The 12,133-nt window shown below is 49.2% G+C and overlaps 1 protein-coding gene across 1 annotated transcript in view; it reads right to left on the bottom strand.

Annotated features, from left to right (window-relative positions):
- SAMD3 (sterile alpha motif domain containing 3) overlaps window positions 1-11,064 on the bottom strand; it is a 38,025-nt gene extending 26,961 nt beyond the window's left edge. Inside the window, exons 1-3 of the mRNA XM_026013389.2 lie at window positions 10,969-11,064; window positions 10,203-10,395; window positions 7,258-7,365 (exon numbers count right to left, since the gene is read on the bottom strand). Of these exons, the coding sequence (XP_025869174.2) occupies window positions 7,258-7,365; window positions 10,203-10,395; window positions 10,969-11,047 (380 nt within the window). The 5' untranslated portion in view covers window positions 11,048-11,064. The remainder of the gene's footprint in view (window positions 1-7,257; window positions 7,366-10,202; window positions 10,396-10,968) is intronic.
- Between the last annotated feature and the right edge of the window lie 1,069 nt (window positions 11,065-12,133).

The raw sequence follows: 12,133 nt of genomic DNA, 5'->3' as shown, positions 1-12,133 counted from the left end.
TCTCCATCGTATTGGCCATCTGCAAGCCAGGAAGAAAGTTCTCCCCAGAAACCAAACTGGCTGGCACCTTCATCTTGGACTTTCCATCCTCCAGAATGTAAGACATGACTCTGCTGCTTAAACCACCCAATCCATTTGATTATGGCAGCTGAGCTGACCAAGATACCATTTCAATTTCCCAGTGTCTTTCATTGTATCTTTCCCTTAGCAACTCAGACTTAACCCTTCAGTGTCGTCATTCTCCACATCCGGGCATTGTGAAAACTTCTTTACATCTTATCTCTTGTATTTGCCTCCACTGTTCACATGACCACATCTTTCCAGGCATTCACCACTCAAACGTGGACTACTTTGATGGTTGACCAGCAGAGTTCTGCTTCAGGAATGCCCTAATTAGCTCCGACTGGACGAACTATCCCATGAATAATAACTGTTAGCATGGACAAAGTACAAAAACAAACAAACAAGCAAACACAAATTATCTGAAAATGCCAGAAAGCAGAAAAAAAAAAAAAAAAAGCAGGCAGATTCTAAAGAAAATCTACACTTGGAAGAAAAGGAAGACGTGGAATGTGTCTCATTTTTATGACTTTTGCCCTGAAGGCAGGCCTCCGGCAGTGCTGCTCAGCCTCTGATAGAAAACCTGCTGTCTCCCTGGACTACCCAACTACTGGACGGAGTTTGGGCAACCTCCTGTCTGGGGAGGGAGAGGACAATCTTAGCTAATATGAGGGAACTACAAATTCTGTGGATAAACTGTCCAAATGTTTGGCTGACCCAGAAGCACCCGTGTCCACAGCCCAGCTAAGAATAAAAGAACTAATCCTGGAGACAGTTTTCAGTTCGAGTACAATCAATTTCATTGCTTTCTTCAAACAAACTAACCAACAATCAACACTGTTTGAATATACAGAATCAAGTCACAATGTCTAAGATACAATCCAAAGTTATGTAACATAAAGAAACAAAGGAAAACTCCATAAAAGTGCAACGCAGTCTCAAAAGTAAAAACAATGAACAGAGCATGATGCTAAGATGATCCAGATGTCCATGAGGACTTTAAGACCGCTAGTATAACAATGTTCAGTGACTTAAAGGAAAATATGCTAAAATGTTTAAAATAATAGGACATTATAAATTTTGAAATAAAAGAAAATGTACTAGAGAGGATTAATGTAGAATTGAAATTATATAAAGAGGACTCAGTGAGCTTGAAGGCAGAAATAATCTTATTCAAAAAATAAGCAAAAAAGAGAGTGAAAAATAATAAGGTAATTGTTCATTTTTAAAATTCTAAATTTGTCCCTCTAGATAGTCATAAAGCCTTCTCCTCTTGATCGTCTATCTCATTTTACATAAGCACTGAGATCACCATGTCATCAGCGGAGCAGCCAGCTGGAGCTGGTTAATGGCTTCCGTGTTTACTCTTTGACCTAAGACATAACCCAGCGACCCAGTACGCTGGACCAGTCGTGCTTGACATAGTAACCATGCCCGAGAGGAAGAAGCAAGTTGAGTCCTAGGCCCATGGCTCCTGGTCTACTTGAATGGCCATAGTAAACTATACCAACTCCAAGCTGGCTATCTGAGGTCTGGACACATTCAAAATGCTGTCGACAATGCTATGTATTTTTTTGTGTGTGTGACAATGCTATTCAGAAGTAACATCTCTTTGTAGTTTGCAGCTCCCAGATTCCTATAGAGAAGCTCTTCCTAAGACACAATTGTCCTGTAATGACAATATAATGGATGCCCAGGTGGAGTATCCATAAGAAAACTCTCTCCAGAAGGGACGTCTGGGTGGCTCAGCAGTTGAGCATCTGCCTTCGGTTCAGGGCATGACCCCGGGGTCCCAGGATCGAGTCCCACATTGGGGTTCCCACAGGAGCCTACTTCTCCCTCTGGCTGTGTCTCTGCCTCTCTCAGTATCTCTCATGAATAAATAAATGCAATCTTAAAAAAAAAAAAAGGAAAAAACTATCTAGAGAGAAGACAAGATATATAAACACAAAATAGAGCTGGGAAGGAAGCACATGGCATGGATAGTGGGCTATTGCTGGCCTCCTACATTTGTCTTAATCACATAACAAATTTTGCCCTAATTTGATGAACCCTTGATCTATCCACTTCAATGGTTGTCTTTGAAGCAGTTTCTTCTGAAGGACACTGACTTGTCTGTGACTTAACGGCCACCGTGGCGTCTACAGTGGAGCTCAGCTGTCCCTGGGCTAACGTGATCTGATAACTGTACGTCATGCATGAGCCACATGGAGCTCAAATACCCAAGAACCAGCATTTCTAGGGACTATTCTGTGTCTGTAAAAGAATTAGAAATACCTCAGGGACCGAAAGCTTGCTGCCATTAGTCATAAGCCACTGTGGAAATTCCCCTGCAAATCTAAAAGTCCCATGGTCTAAAGACCAAGCATGTGGTAAAGGTGAGGCTTCGCCTTCAATACCTGACCATACTAGATATTTTGCCTTTTGTGATTCATCATGCAAACTTCACCCTGTCTCCAACTGTTGGAGGCACGATACTCTCCCTGTTTCCTTACAGTGCAACCCGTATGCTGCGTGTCGTGGGCGATTCGGGATTCTCCCGATCCTAGCAAGCAGATACTATGCATTGCACGTGGTAGTAAGGCCAGCGGGGACTGTGTTCCTCTCTTTGACCAATAACATCTTCAGTATCTGCTCTCCCTGAGGATAGAATGACTGCTGCTTCTTTCTAAGGGAAGGTCTGAGCCTGGCCCATCCTTGAATAATCAGCCCTTTGGTTTCCTGGAACTCTCCAAGAAGAGGAAAATAACTATGATTTATTAACATATCTGAATGTAAAAATGTATGTTTGGAAGGAAAAGCCTGGAACTAGTCCCTGCAATAAAGCCTCATCCAGAGCTAGTGAGCGCTGGCAGTTCTTTTTCCCCCTGAAAGCAGGTAGCCTTCCTTTAGGGAGAATGTAAACTCTTGAACCCCCAGACCAAAAAGCTTCAGTGTTTCTTTACAAATTAAAAAATCTTAAGAGTCCCAAACTGTTGCTTCCAGTGTAGGTGACTCTCATATTCGAGGAAATTTTTTCATTCTCCTTTTGTTCGTCTCCACAAATAAAGCAGGTGATGGGGTTTTTAGATTCTGTGAATGAAAATAAAATTCATGGTGTTTAACTTCTGAATATCCCAAATTTGAATTCATTATCATAATAATGAGGACCACTCATCAGATGGTCCAATTTTGTGCTGTGTTATCATCAGCTATTATCCAATGTGAATTCTCAGATCCAGCCAAAAATCAAGCCTTCTGGATTTCCAGAACACACTACCCATGTGTCTGCGGTGCTTTCTCTCACCCAGAAAGCCCTGTTTCCCTCATTCTTCTAGGCTCATCTTAAGCCCTCTCTGCAGCTGGACTCTCGCCCACCTTCTGGCTTTCAGCTGGTCTTCCTTGTCCGAATCCCCCACATGGCCCTGAGAATTTGTTGAGTAGAACAGTTTGCAACAAAAATGTTGTAAAAAAAAAAAAAAAACAACTTAGAAGCATTTGAGAGAGAGATAAAATATTAAAAGTAATGTTCTATGACAGATAAAGATGGTCTTTTGTTCCATACACTTTTGTTTTCCCACAGAAAAGTGATAGCTTTCCAAGAGGAGAGTTCCATTATATTAAAAATAGCCCACCGATCTCAAAGGAACCATGGACTAGCAAGGCACCAAGCCAACGTGCCAGCAAAAAGAAGCGCTGTGTCACTGGGTCCTGATGTTTGAGATACGAAAACTAGTGGGGCCCAAATGCAAGAGGGACAGACCTGGGATAGAAATAGAGTCCTCTGTAAACACAGAATGTATCTGAGATTAGACTGAGGCCCTGGAGAGTCAGCAAATGATCCAACACACCCCTCTTCCCCCAACCAAGCCTCCCACAGAAGCTCTTCTGGGTCTCACCCGGCTTCTGCTGCGTCCCATGTGGCTTCTCTACAGAGCCAGGGGCAGAGTTTGCACCACACTCAGCTGAATCCTGGTTGACTTTCAGAGCCATGGTCATTTCATCCATCATCTCTGCTTTTTCAGACTTCAGAGCCCAAATGGCACCCTTCTCCAAGTGCACCTGCCTACGGATAACCTGCTGCCTTCAGGAACTGCGACGGCTGTCAGTCTTATGAACTACTATGGCTCCCTGGTGCTCGATTAAGACTGAGGCCCAGATGGGCCACTCTTCTGTGAAGGATGTCCAGTGGGGCTGCAGGCCTGGGTCTTCACATCTACGGTACCCCCAGGGGTAGTAGTGCCCCCATTGGAAGAGAAAACAGTGGCAAATACTATCCTCTCCAGGGACTGGAGAGCAAGACTGGGCCCCACTGACCACTTTACACTGAGATCTCCTCTTCATCCCCTTCTTCTCCATACCCAGGCTCACAGACTCCACTGGCGGTAGAGGCGGCCAGACCAGCCTGGTGGGATCAGCTCCGAACCTGGGCCGCACAGGCTGCAGCAGCATCTGAAAGCTGGAATGTTCTTGGAACATAGAAGGACAGAAAGGAAGCCAAAAACCTACTGTCATCTTAGCCCAGAAAAGAGAAGGATGTGCTAACCTGTATCTTCGAAACAGTGAGCACCTTTCCCCGAGTCCAAGAGGACCAGAAGCATCCTCAGGGGCCTTAGCCAGAACCCTGGAGCCCCCCTGCCTGGACCCGGGTGAGCCGCTCATCAGCCGGGAGCAGAGGGCGCCTTGGTCGGGGAAGCACAGGCCCGGGAGCCTGGCAGGTGGCCCGCACTTGCCCCCGCACCTGCCCCTGCACCTGGCCCGCACCTGCCCCCACACCTGCTCTGCACCTGTCCCCGCACCTGCCCTGCACCTGCCTCCGCACCTGCTCCTGCACCTGTCCCCGCACCTGGTCCACGCATGCCCCCCCACCTGCCCCCCACCTGCTCCCACACCTGCTCCCACACCTGCTCCCACACCATCCCCGCACCTGCTCCCGCTCAGCCCACAGAAGGTTGGCTCTGCGATCTCCGCGCCTGGCGGCAGCTTTTCCTATTTCCAAGCTGCAGGCCCCACCCCTGCCGTTTAGAGGGCCAGGCCTTGGGGGGTTTGGGCAAAGCAGACCCCAGAGGACGTGGAGAGAGGCGGCAGGAGCACGGGCAGTGGGACAGACCGATGGGCTCCTGCGACATCCTCCCACCTCCAGCAGCCGCGGTGACAGTCAGAGGCCCAGGGCCTTCGGGCCCTGCTAATCACACAACTGTCCTCCCCTTGCTCAGGTCCTCTGGGCATTGGAAGACACACAAACATCCAGAAACTTCCAGCCTCGACCTTTAAGGTTTCTTCTCACTGGCAGGACCGTCCCAAAAACTCCCGATGATCCCACAGGGCTCCCCTGTCGAACCCCTCCTCTGCGTGTGTGTCCCTCATTCCTACAGAAGCAAAGGTCACGACACATCACCCGCTCAGTGGCCGCAGATGGGCCCAGACCACGTGCAGCGCCGAGGCGGCGGCGACCGCCACCCGGGACCAGGGGCCGAGGGCGGCTTTAGGGACGTGGTCTTGGAGTCAGTGGCTTCGGGAGCCTGGCAGCGCACAGAGCAGCGCACGTGCCCAGGGCAGCGGCAGTGGCGGCTTCTTCTTCTTCTTCTTCTTCTTCTTCTTCTTCTTCTTCTTCTTCTTCTTCTTCTCTTTTCTTTTCTTTTTCCTGGTGGGGCGGGGGGAGCAGGTGAGGGTATGAAATTCATTTCTCCCAAATGCTGGTTGAATGTGCTTCATGGGCCGCGACCTGCAGTGACCAGTGCTCCCGGCCGCGCTCCCCGGGGCCTGCTGGGCCAGGTCCCCGCTGTGTAGCTTTACAAAATAACCATCTTCCACCTGTAAGGACCCAGCCCACCCGACTTGTGACTGTTGTGGAGGGTGGGGCTCAGCGGCTCCCTGGGAGCAGAGAGAACTGGAACTTCCAACAAAAACTCTGGGTTTCTTCCTCAGGTGGTTGCGTTGCCCAACTGCTGCTCTCCTGGGATGCGTGTGACCTTAATACGTAAAATAGGGGAGGGCCTGGGGCTGGAGAGGGAGAGCCTGGGGCCGGGGTGGGGGGAGGTGGGCCCCGGGGGAGGTGGGCCCGAGGGTGGTGGGCCTGGAGGGAGGTGGGCCCCGGGGGTAGGTGGGCCTGGACCCCGGGGGAGGCTCAGCTGCTGGGGCTGCAGGCCAAAGGCGAGAGGGCAGCCCAGGGGCGGAGCACAGTCTGCGAGGTCTCCTGCTCAGAGGCGCAGCTGCTCCTGACCTTGAGGGCTTGCAGGACCCTGGCCAGTGGCCGGCAGCTGCTGCCCTTGGTCCCTGAGCTCCTGCCCCATGGCAGCTGCTCTGGCCTGAAGCGACGATATGGCCTATTCAGGAAAACTGGCTACACATGTCTGGGCTCCTGTAAATCTGTGTCCCTAGTTACAAAACAGAGAGACTATGCCCCCCGGGCCGACAGGCCTGCTGTGACTATAAGATAAGGATATTGAAGCTTATAGACACTATAAAGGGCCCACTCTGGCTTGACTATGGCCTATTTTCTTATGAGAGTGGACATCCCTCCTCTCGATGACGGGACATCTTAAGAAAAGCACATGTTGCTGGGCAGCTGAGAAGCATATGCATGGTCAATGGTGCCCGATGCATGCAGGCTGTGAGGCCTGGCAACACCGTGCGGGCTGCCACAACTCTCAGGCCACATCCTACGTACGACTGTCCTCAGGACTTTGTCTGACCTTCATATTTCTGGGTCTAGTTCTCCAGGTTTACAGTTTCCCTTCATCCCAGTGTAACCCTATGCCCCATGAATCCAGTAGAAATACAAGGAAATATCTACCAAAGTAGTGTCTCCATCAGGAACGATCAATTTAAAACAACCATGACTACAAAATTCGAAACAAAAGCCAAGATTCCACAACACGCATACTCCATGGGACATCATGATGCACTGAATAAATCCGATTTTTGTGGCTGCTGCCAATCACCTCACACAGTTTACAACAGAGAAATCCTCTTTCTCCTTAACGTGTACTTGAAAGATGCCTAATATCATCTCAAAACTTCACTTTTCCAATACGACGGTCACAAATTTTAATCTTCCTTTTTGTACCAAATCTCTCCGTCACCTGATCAGAGTCCCTTCCAGCAAAACAAAAGGTTTCCACTTTAGACATAACACTTAACCACAGGACATCTCAGAGAAAATAAAGACAAATGTAATTGTTTGGCTTTTAAACGCTTAGAAGCTAGGCACCCCACCTCTGTTTCAGGACTCTGCGGTCAATTGGTCCGTGATCCAGGTTTGCAGCTGGATACAAAGGTGGCGTCTGCCTCCCACAGCCAGCCGGACAGGGGGCCTGTCCATCCCTGTCGCCAAGAAAGAAGAGTTGGGTTAGGGGCTGCTCAACGGGAGCCTCGGCTGTTGCATCTGCGGGCAGCTCTGAGGACAGAAGACAGCCCATGGTGCCCCCATAACCTGTGTCCACCGTTGAGCTCTACATTAAGGTGCAACTAAGAAAACTGGAAAAAAAAAAAAGGTCATTGTGGAATCATCTCATGGATGTGTGCCCGGAGGTCGGCTGAAGCCTGTTGACAGCGCTGTTTGCACTGACCGGTCACGTTATAAATGGTGCATCAATCCTTTCCTTTTTGAAATGATGATGATAATAGAATATATCTCTACGGGTTGATATCCTTATTCTGCAAACGACAAATGAATAAGTAAAGTGATTAACTCTCGGTCAGGTTCCTTTTCCCCTCCCCGCCATTCTGGGGGGAACTTTATTATCCGGGAAACCTACTACCCGTAGAACCATGGTCCACTGACTCCGCTTCACGGGTCTACTTTATGAGTGGTACAACTGAGGCCCAGAAGGAAGAGCAAGTTGCTCACAGCCACACGCTACCCAGTGGCAGAGCCAGGGCTGGAGCTGTTTTCTGACTTTCTGTCCCGTAATTTCTCTACCAGCTCCCGCAAGAACGACAACCGAAAAGCAACCGCAAATGCTCCTATTCCATATTCCTGTGATCCGCTCAGGTCCGAATAGGATGCCACACATTCCGTCCAGAGGTGGCCTACAAAGACTCTCTGAGATCACATCCTAGGCAACCATTACACACGAAAAGAAATCTGCACTCAGGTTGAAACCCGTCTGCAATCTCCGACCTAGAATGCCATCCTCTTTAGAGGGAGTCCTAAGCATCAGTCCGTCTACCTACTTCATTTTGCGGTTGAAGCTAAAAAAAGCCAAGCAGATCTCCGGGGTTGGATGAGTAGCTCTCGTCAGAGCAGAGGTCTGCGATGAAGTGTCTTGATACCTCGCTTCAAGGTTCTTGCTGCTACACCCAGTTTTCCGTCTTTATGAAACTCTTCCTGAAAGGGTCTAATTAAATAGCATAGTCTCATGCCTGTTTTCATCATCATGATGCCCATGTGACCATATATTGGACCATAAGCAAATGTAGCCAATAGGAATTCAAACCAAGTATCACTAATACTCCACCTGCAACTGTGGCTTTGTTCCAGATTAAGTCAACCAGTCCTGACAGTAAATGCGCTACTTACTGGGTAAAGTGTCCGGCTCCTAAGTCCCCGGACCACCAATGCTCCAGTCTAGGCTACATTTGAAAACGGCTTTATTAGCCAGCTTAACGAAGCTTAACATTTAGCACCAGACTCCTCCGAAGGAGGAAAGATTTTCTCGAAGATTATGACACAACCAACATCAGTGTGAATCAACATCAGATTAGGTCCTGGATTACTTTTTGCAACCTAGAGAGGAAGCAACAGGAACGTCAACATTTAACATAATCAATCCGAGGCAGCGGTAGAACCAGGAATGATGCCCGGATTTCCTGGCAGGCCAGCTAGTTCTCGTTTACTGGAGAACATCGTAAATGGATTTGCAGTGGAAACGAGGCTGTGTGTTTCCTTCCAAGCCGTGCCTGATGCAATATCAAGATTGCAGTCGACTGGAAGGGGCTTCCAGCTAGGACGTCCAGCTCATCCGAGAACGCTGGGAAAGTACTTCCAGCACTGTTTGAGGTTCACACCCAACCTTGGCTGGAAAGGAGGGAGAGCGTGCAATGGGAACTCCATCAAAAGTCACACATTGAAGAGTTTGGTTTTACACAGAAACATCAAAACAGTGTTTAGGAGAAATCCTTCAAATAAATGAGATGGTGGGCTCTTTGGGCCAACCAAAGGCCATTCCTTCAAGACTAACTGTCCCCCTTCTTGTTCCAGATATCTAAACAGTCTGGAAACTATGTAAGCCAAGTCTCTCTAACATTGCATTACTTTTTAAAGAGCAGGACAGGAATATGTGTTATTATAGGTCTATAATCTGAAAGACAAAAGACATAGAATGGATTTCGTCAAACATCAGACTCTAAAAATGAACGAATCATTGGTCTGCAGCAATGATTTGACCCTAGAACCTTTGTAAAAAGTCTCAAAAATGGGAAAACCAAGTCAGGACGCCTGAAACGGTCCTGGGTATAGACTTGTAAAGCGAACATTTTAATTTTGTAATTCCTGCTATCATTTCCTTTTCATTGCAGACGTTAGCGATTAAAAGAAAAACAACAACAACAACAACAACAACAAAACCCATCCCTAAACCTCAAAGGCACCACAGATTTTTCTACGTGATTTTTGTGGGATGTGATCATAGCATTCTGTATTCTAAGAATACCCCCAGAGAAATTAGAAAACTCATTGTGGCAATAGTCTTTAGCAAATTATACTGTGAGAGCCTCCAGAGGAGAATATGAATTAGGTACTATAAGGAATTCTTGGCAAATAAATAAATACATAAATAAATAAACAGTGTTGGAGAAAAAGCAAAAGAGCAGTACAACTTGCCTCCCTTGAAACCTGATTCTAGAAAGACCTAAGCTGCAGGAGTCCCTTGGCCCATGTGCTCAGGTTCACTTGAACCACTTGCTCCAGAGCTTTCTATACAAGAACTCCCGGTTTGTAGGACTTGCCTAACAATCAGGGTCAGTATTTAAAAACTGGTGCATTTAAAAAATATATATATCTTGGCTCATAAAGCTTGGCATGCAGATATTAGAAACACTGCCTACACCATCTGCACAAAGTGATCACAGTTTTCCCAGAGTCGTAGCCCCGGTGTCCTGCTGCCGCCACTAGCGGGGAAGCTGGGCGTGAAGGCCGGGGCCCTTGGGTGCAGACTTACCGTGGGGCGGCTCCTGCTCGCGGGGCAGGGACTGTGTCTCTGGGGCTCCCGGGGGGCCGCACTCTTTGACTCTTCTGCTTATTATGTTTTTTAATTAAATCCATCAGAACAGCCTGGTGCCCAATTTTCTTTACCAGTTGCTGAACCATGTGGTCATTAAGCGCTAGAAGAGCGGCCCCACTCACTTCTTCCTCTGGGGAAAAGGAAAAAAACCCCACAAAACAGCGTCTCTTCATGCTTGCCTGCTGAGGCCCCGCACACTCAGCACTCTGTACGGGCAGACTTCCTTGTGGGGTCAAAGGGATCGTCTACACTTGCGCCCTGAAGTCACGAGCCGATCCCGTTTCTGCCCAAGCTGGAAGCCTGACGCCCCATCGCCCCCAAACCCCGTCTGTGCCTCAGGAGGTGCCAGAGTGTGGAGGCACCGTGTAGGCATTTAGCCTACGTGTGGGCCTCCCCCCACCTCCGCCCCCTGATTCTCTGAAACAGGCAGTTTTTACAAGAAATAGCACCTCCCGGGTGTCCTGGAGCTGACAGGCCCCGTGCTGCGTGTTCCCCAGAGACAAAGGTGGACTCAAATGCATGGACGGCATGGACTTTAGCCTGGTCCTGCCGTCAGGCTCTGTCCGGTCCCGTCCCCTCCCTGGGATGCGAGGTCCAGTGCGGCCTGGGGCTGGGGGGCAGCCGCGCATCCTCGGTCACCTGCGTTAGGCTTGCTGGGGAGGACGCTCGGGCCAGACAGGTGGGCCAGGTGTGCGCAGCTCACCTTGAAACCTCTGAACAAGCTCGCCCAGGTTCTCCTCCAGCAGCCAGCTGCAGACCTCGTCAACCGACCACATCTCCATACCCACGCCCCGCAAACGCAGCCAGAGATGAAAGGCTGGGATGATCCTTCAGCTCTCTCTGTGTCCCGCCCACCCCCCCACCCCCCCCACCCCCCCACCCCCGTCAGCTCTCATCCTGCTCCTCCCTTTGCCAGACTCTCCGCGACTCGATACTTAGCTCTCCCCAGATCGCTCCTTCCCCAAACACCCATGCAAAGGCTGCTAATGAAACAGACACCTGTAAAACATGGGGCCCATTCGAACCTATTCCCTCGTCTCAGTTCTCGAATGTCCTCACCTTCTCCTGCTGTTTTGCCTCCGGCGCCCCTCGGCTTTGCTGACAGCAGCCGCGCCGTCCAGCGGGACGACCCTGTGCCATTCACACCCGGCTCCCTGCGCCAAGGGAAGGCAGGTGTGAGATGCGGCTCAGCCGCGGTGGAGGTGAGGGCTGGGTGGGGGCGACAGGGAGGCCAGTAGAGCCCAGGAGATGCGAGTGAGCCCGGCCATTTAACCCCTGCGGCTCCGGCCAGGAGGGAGGGCTGGTCATCCCTGGTGACTCCCTTTGGCGACACGAGGGACTGGGAGGCAGATTCTCAGCGGAGCCTGGATGTTCCTTTCCACCCTTCCATGAGTCCTCTTGCGTATCCCATTTGGGGCCAGGATGGTGTGGAACAGCACTATGATTGGAAAGCCAATCAGGAAAAATGGGCACGTTGATTGAAAATTAAAAAAAAAAATTAGTTGGGCAGATTCAAAATGGGAAAAGAATTAAATATGTAAATAATGGCTAGGTGGAGAGATGTGTATATAAAGTTTGCAAGATACATTCTTTGGCTCTTAGTTTTCCCAAGCCACTGTTCTTCTGCAACTGCTTAGAAAACTTTAAAAAGTATACCAATTTCAGTAATTTTTAGCAAGTCATTCCCTGTTTTTGTTTTTTCAATAATTCAATTCAAATTACTTTAAGTGGTTGGGGGAGGCAGCCCCAAAACTTAAAGCATTTTCATCGTTCAGCATGACTTTCTATATCCGCATTTCATCCACACGATGCAGGTTTGCTTGAGCAGGGGACGGACGCGGACTTTGCGAGGACAGCACAGAGCCACT

The sequence above is a fragment of the Vulpes vulpes genome, chromosome 1 (genome assembly GCF_048418805.1).
Source record: "Vulpes vulpes isolate BD-2025 chromosome 1, VulVul3, whole genome shotgun sequence".
Lineage (NCBI taxonomy): Eukaryota > Metazoa > Chordata > Mammalia > Carnivora > Canidae > Vulpes > Vulpes vulpes.
Note: the sequence above shows the minus strand (reverse complement) of the source record. Positions and strands in the feature narration are given on the sequence as shown.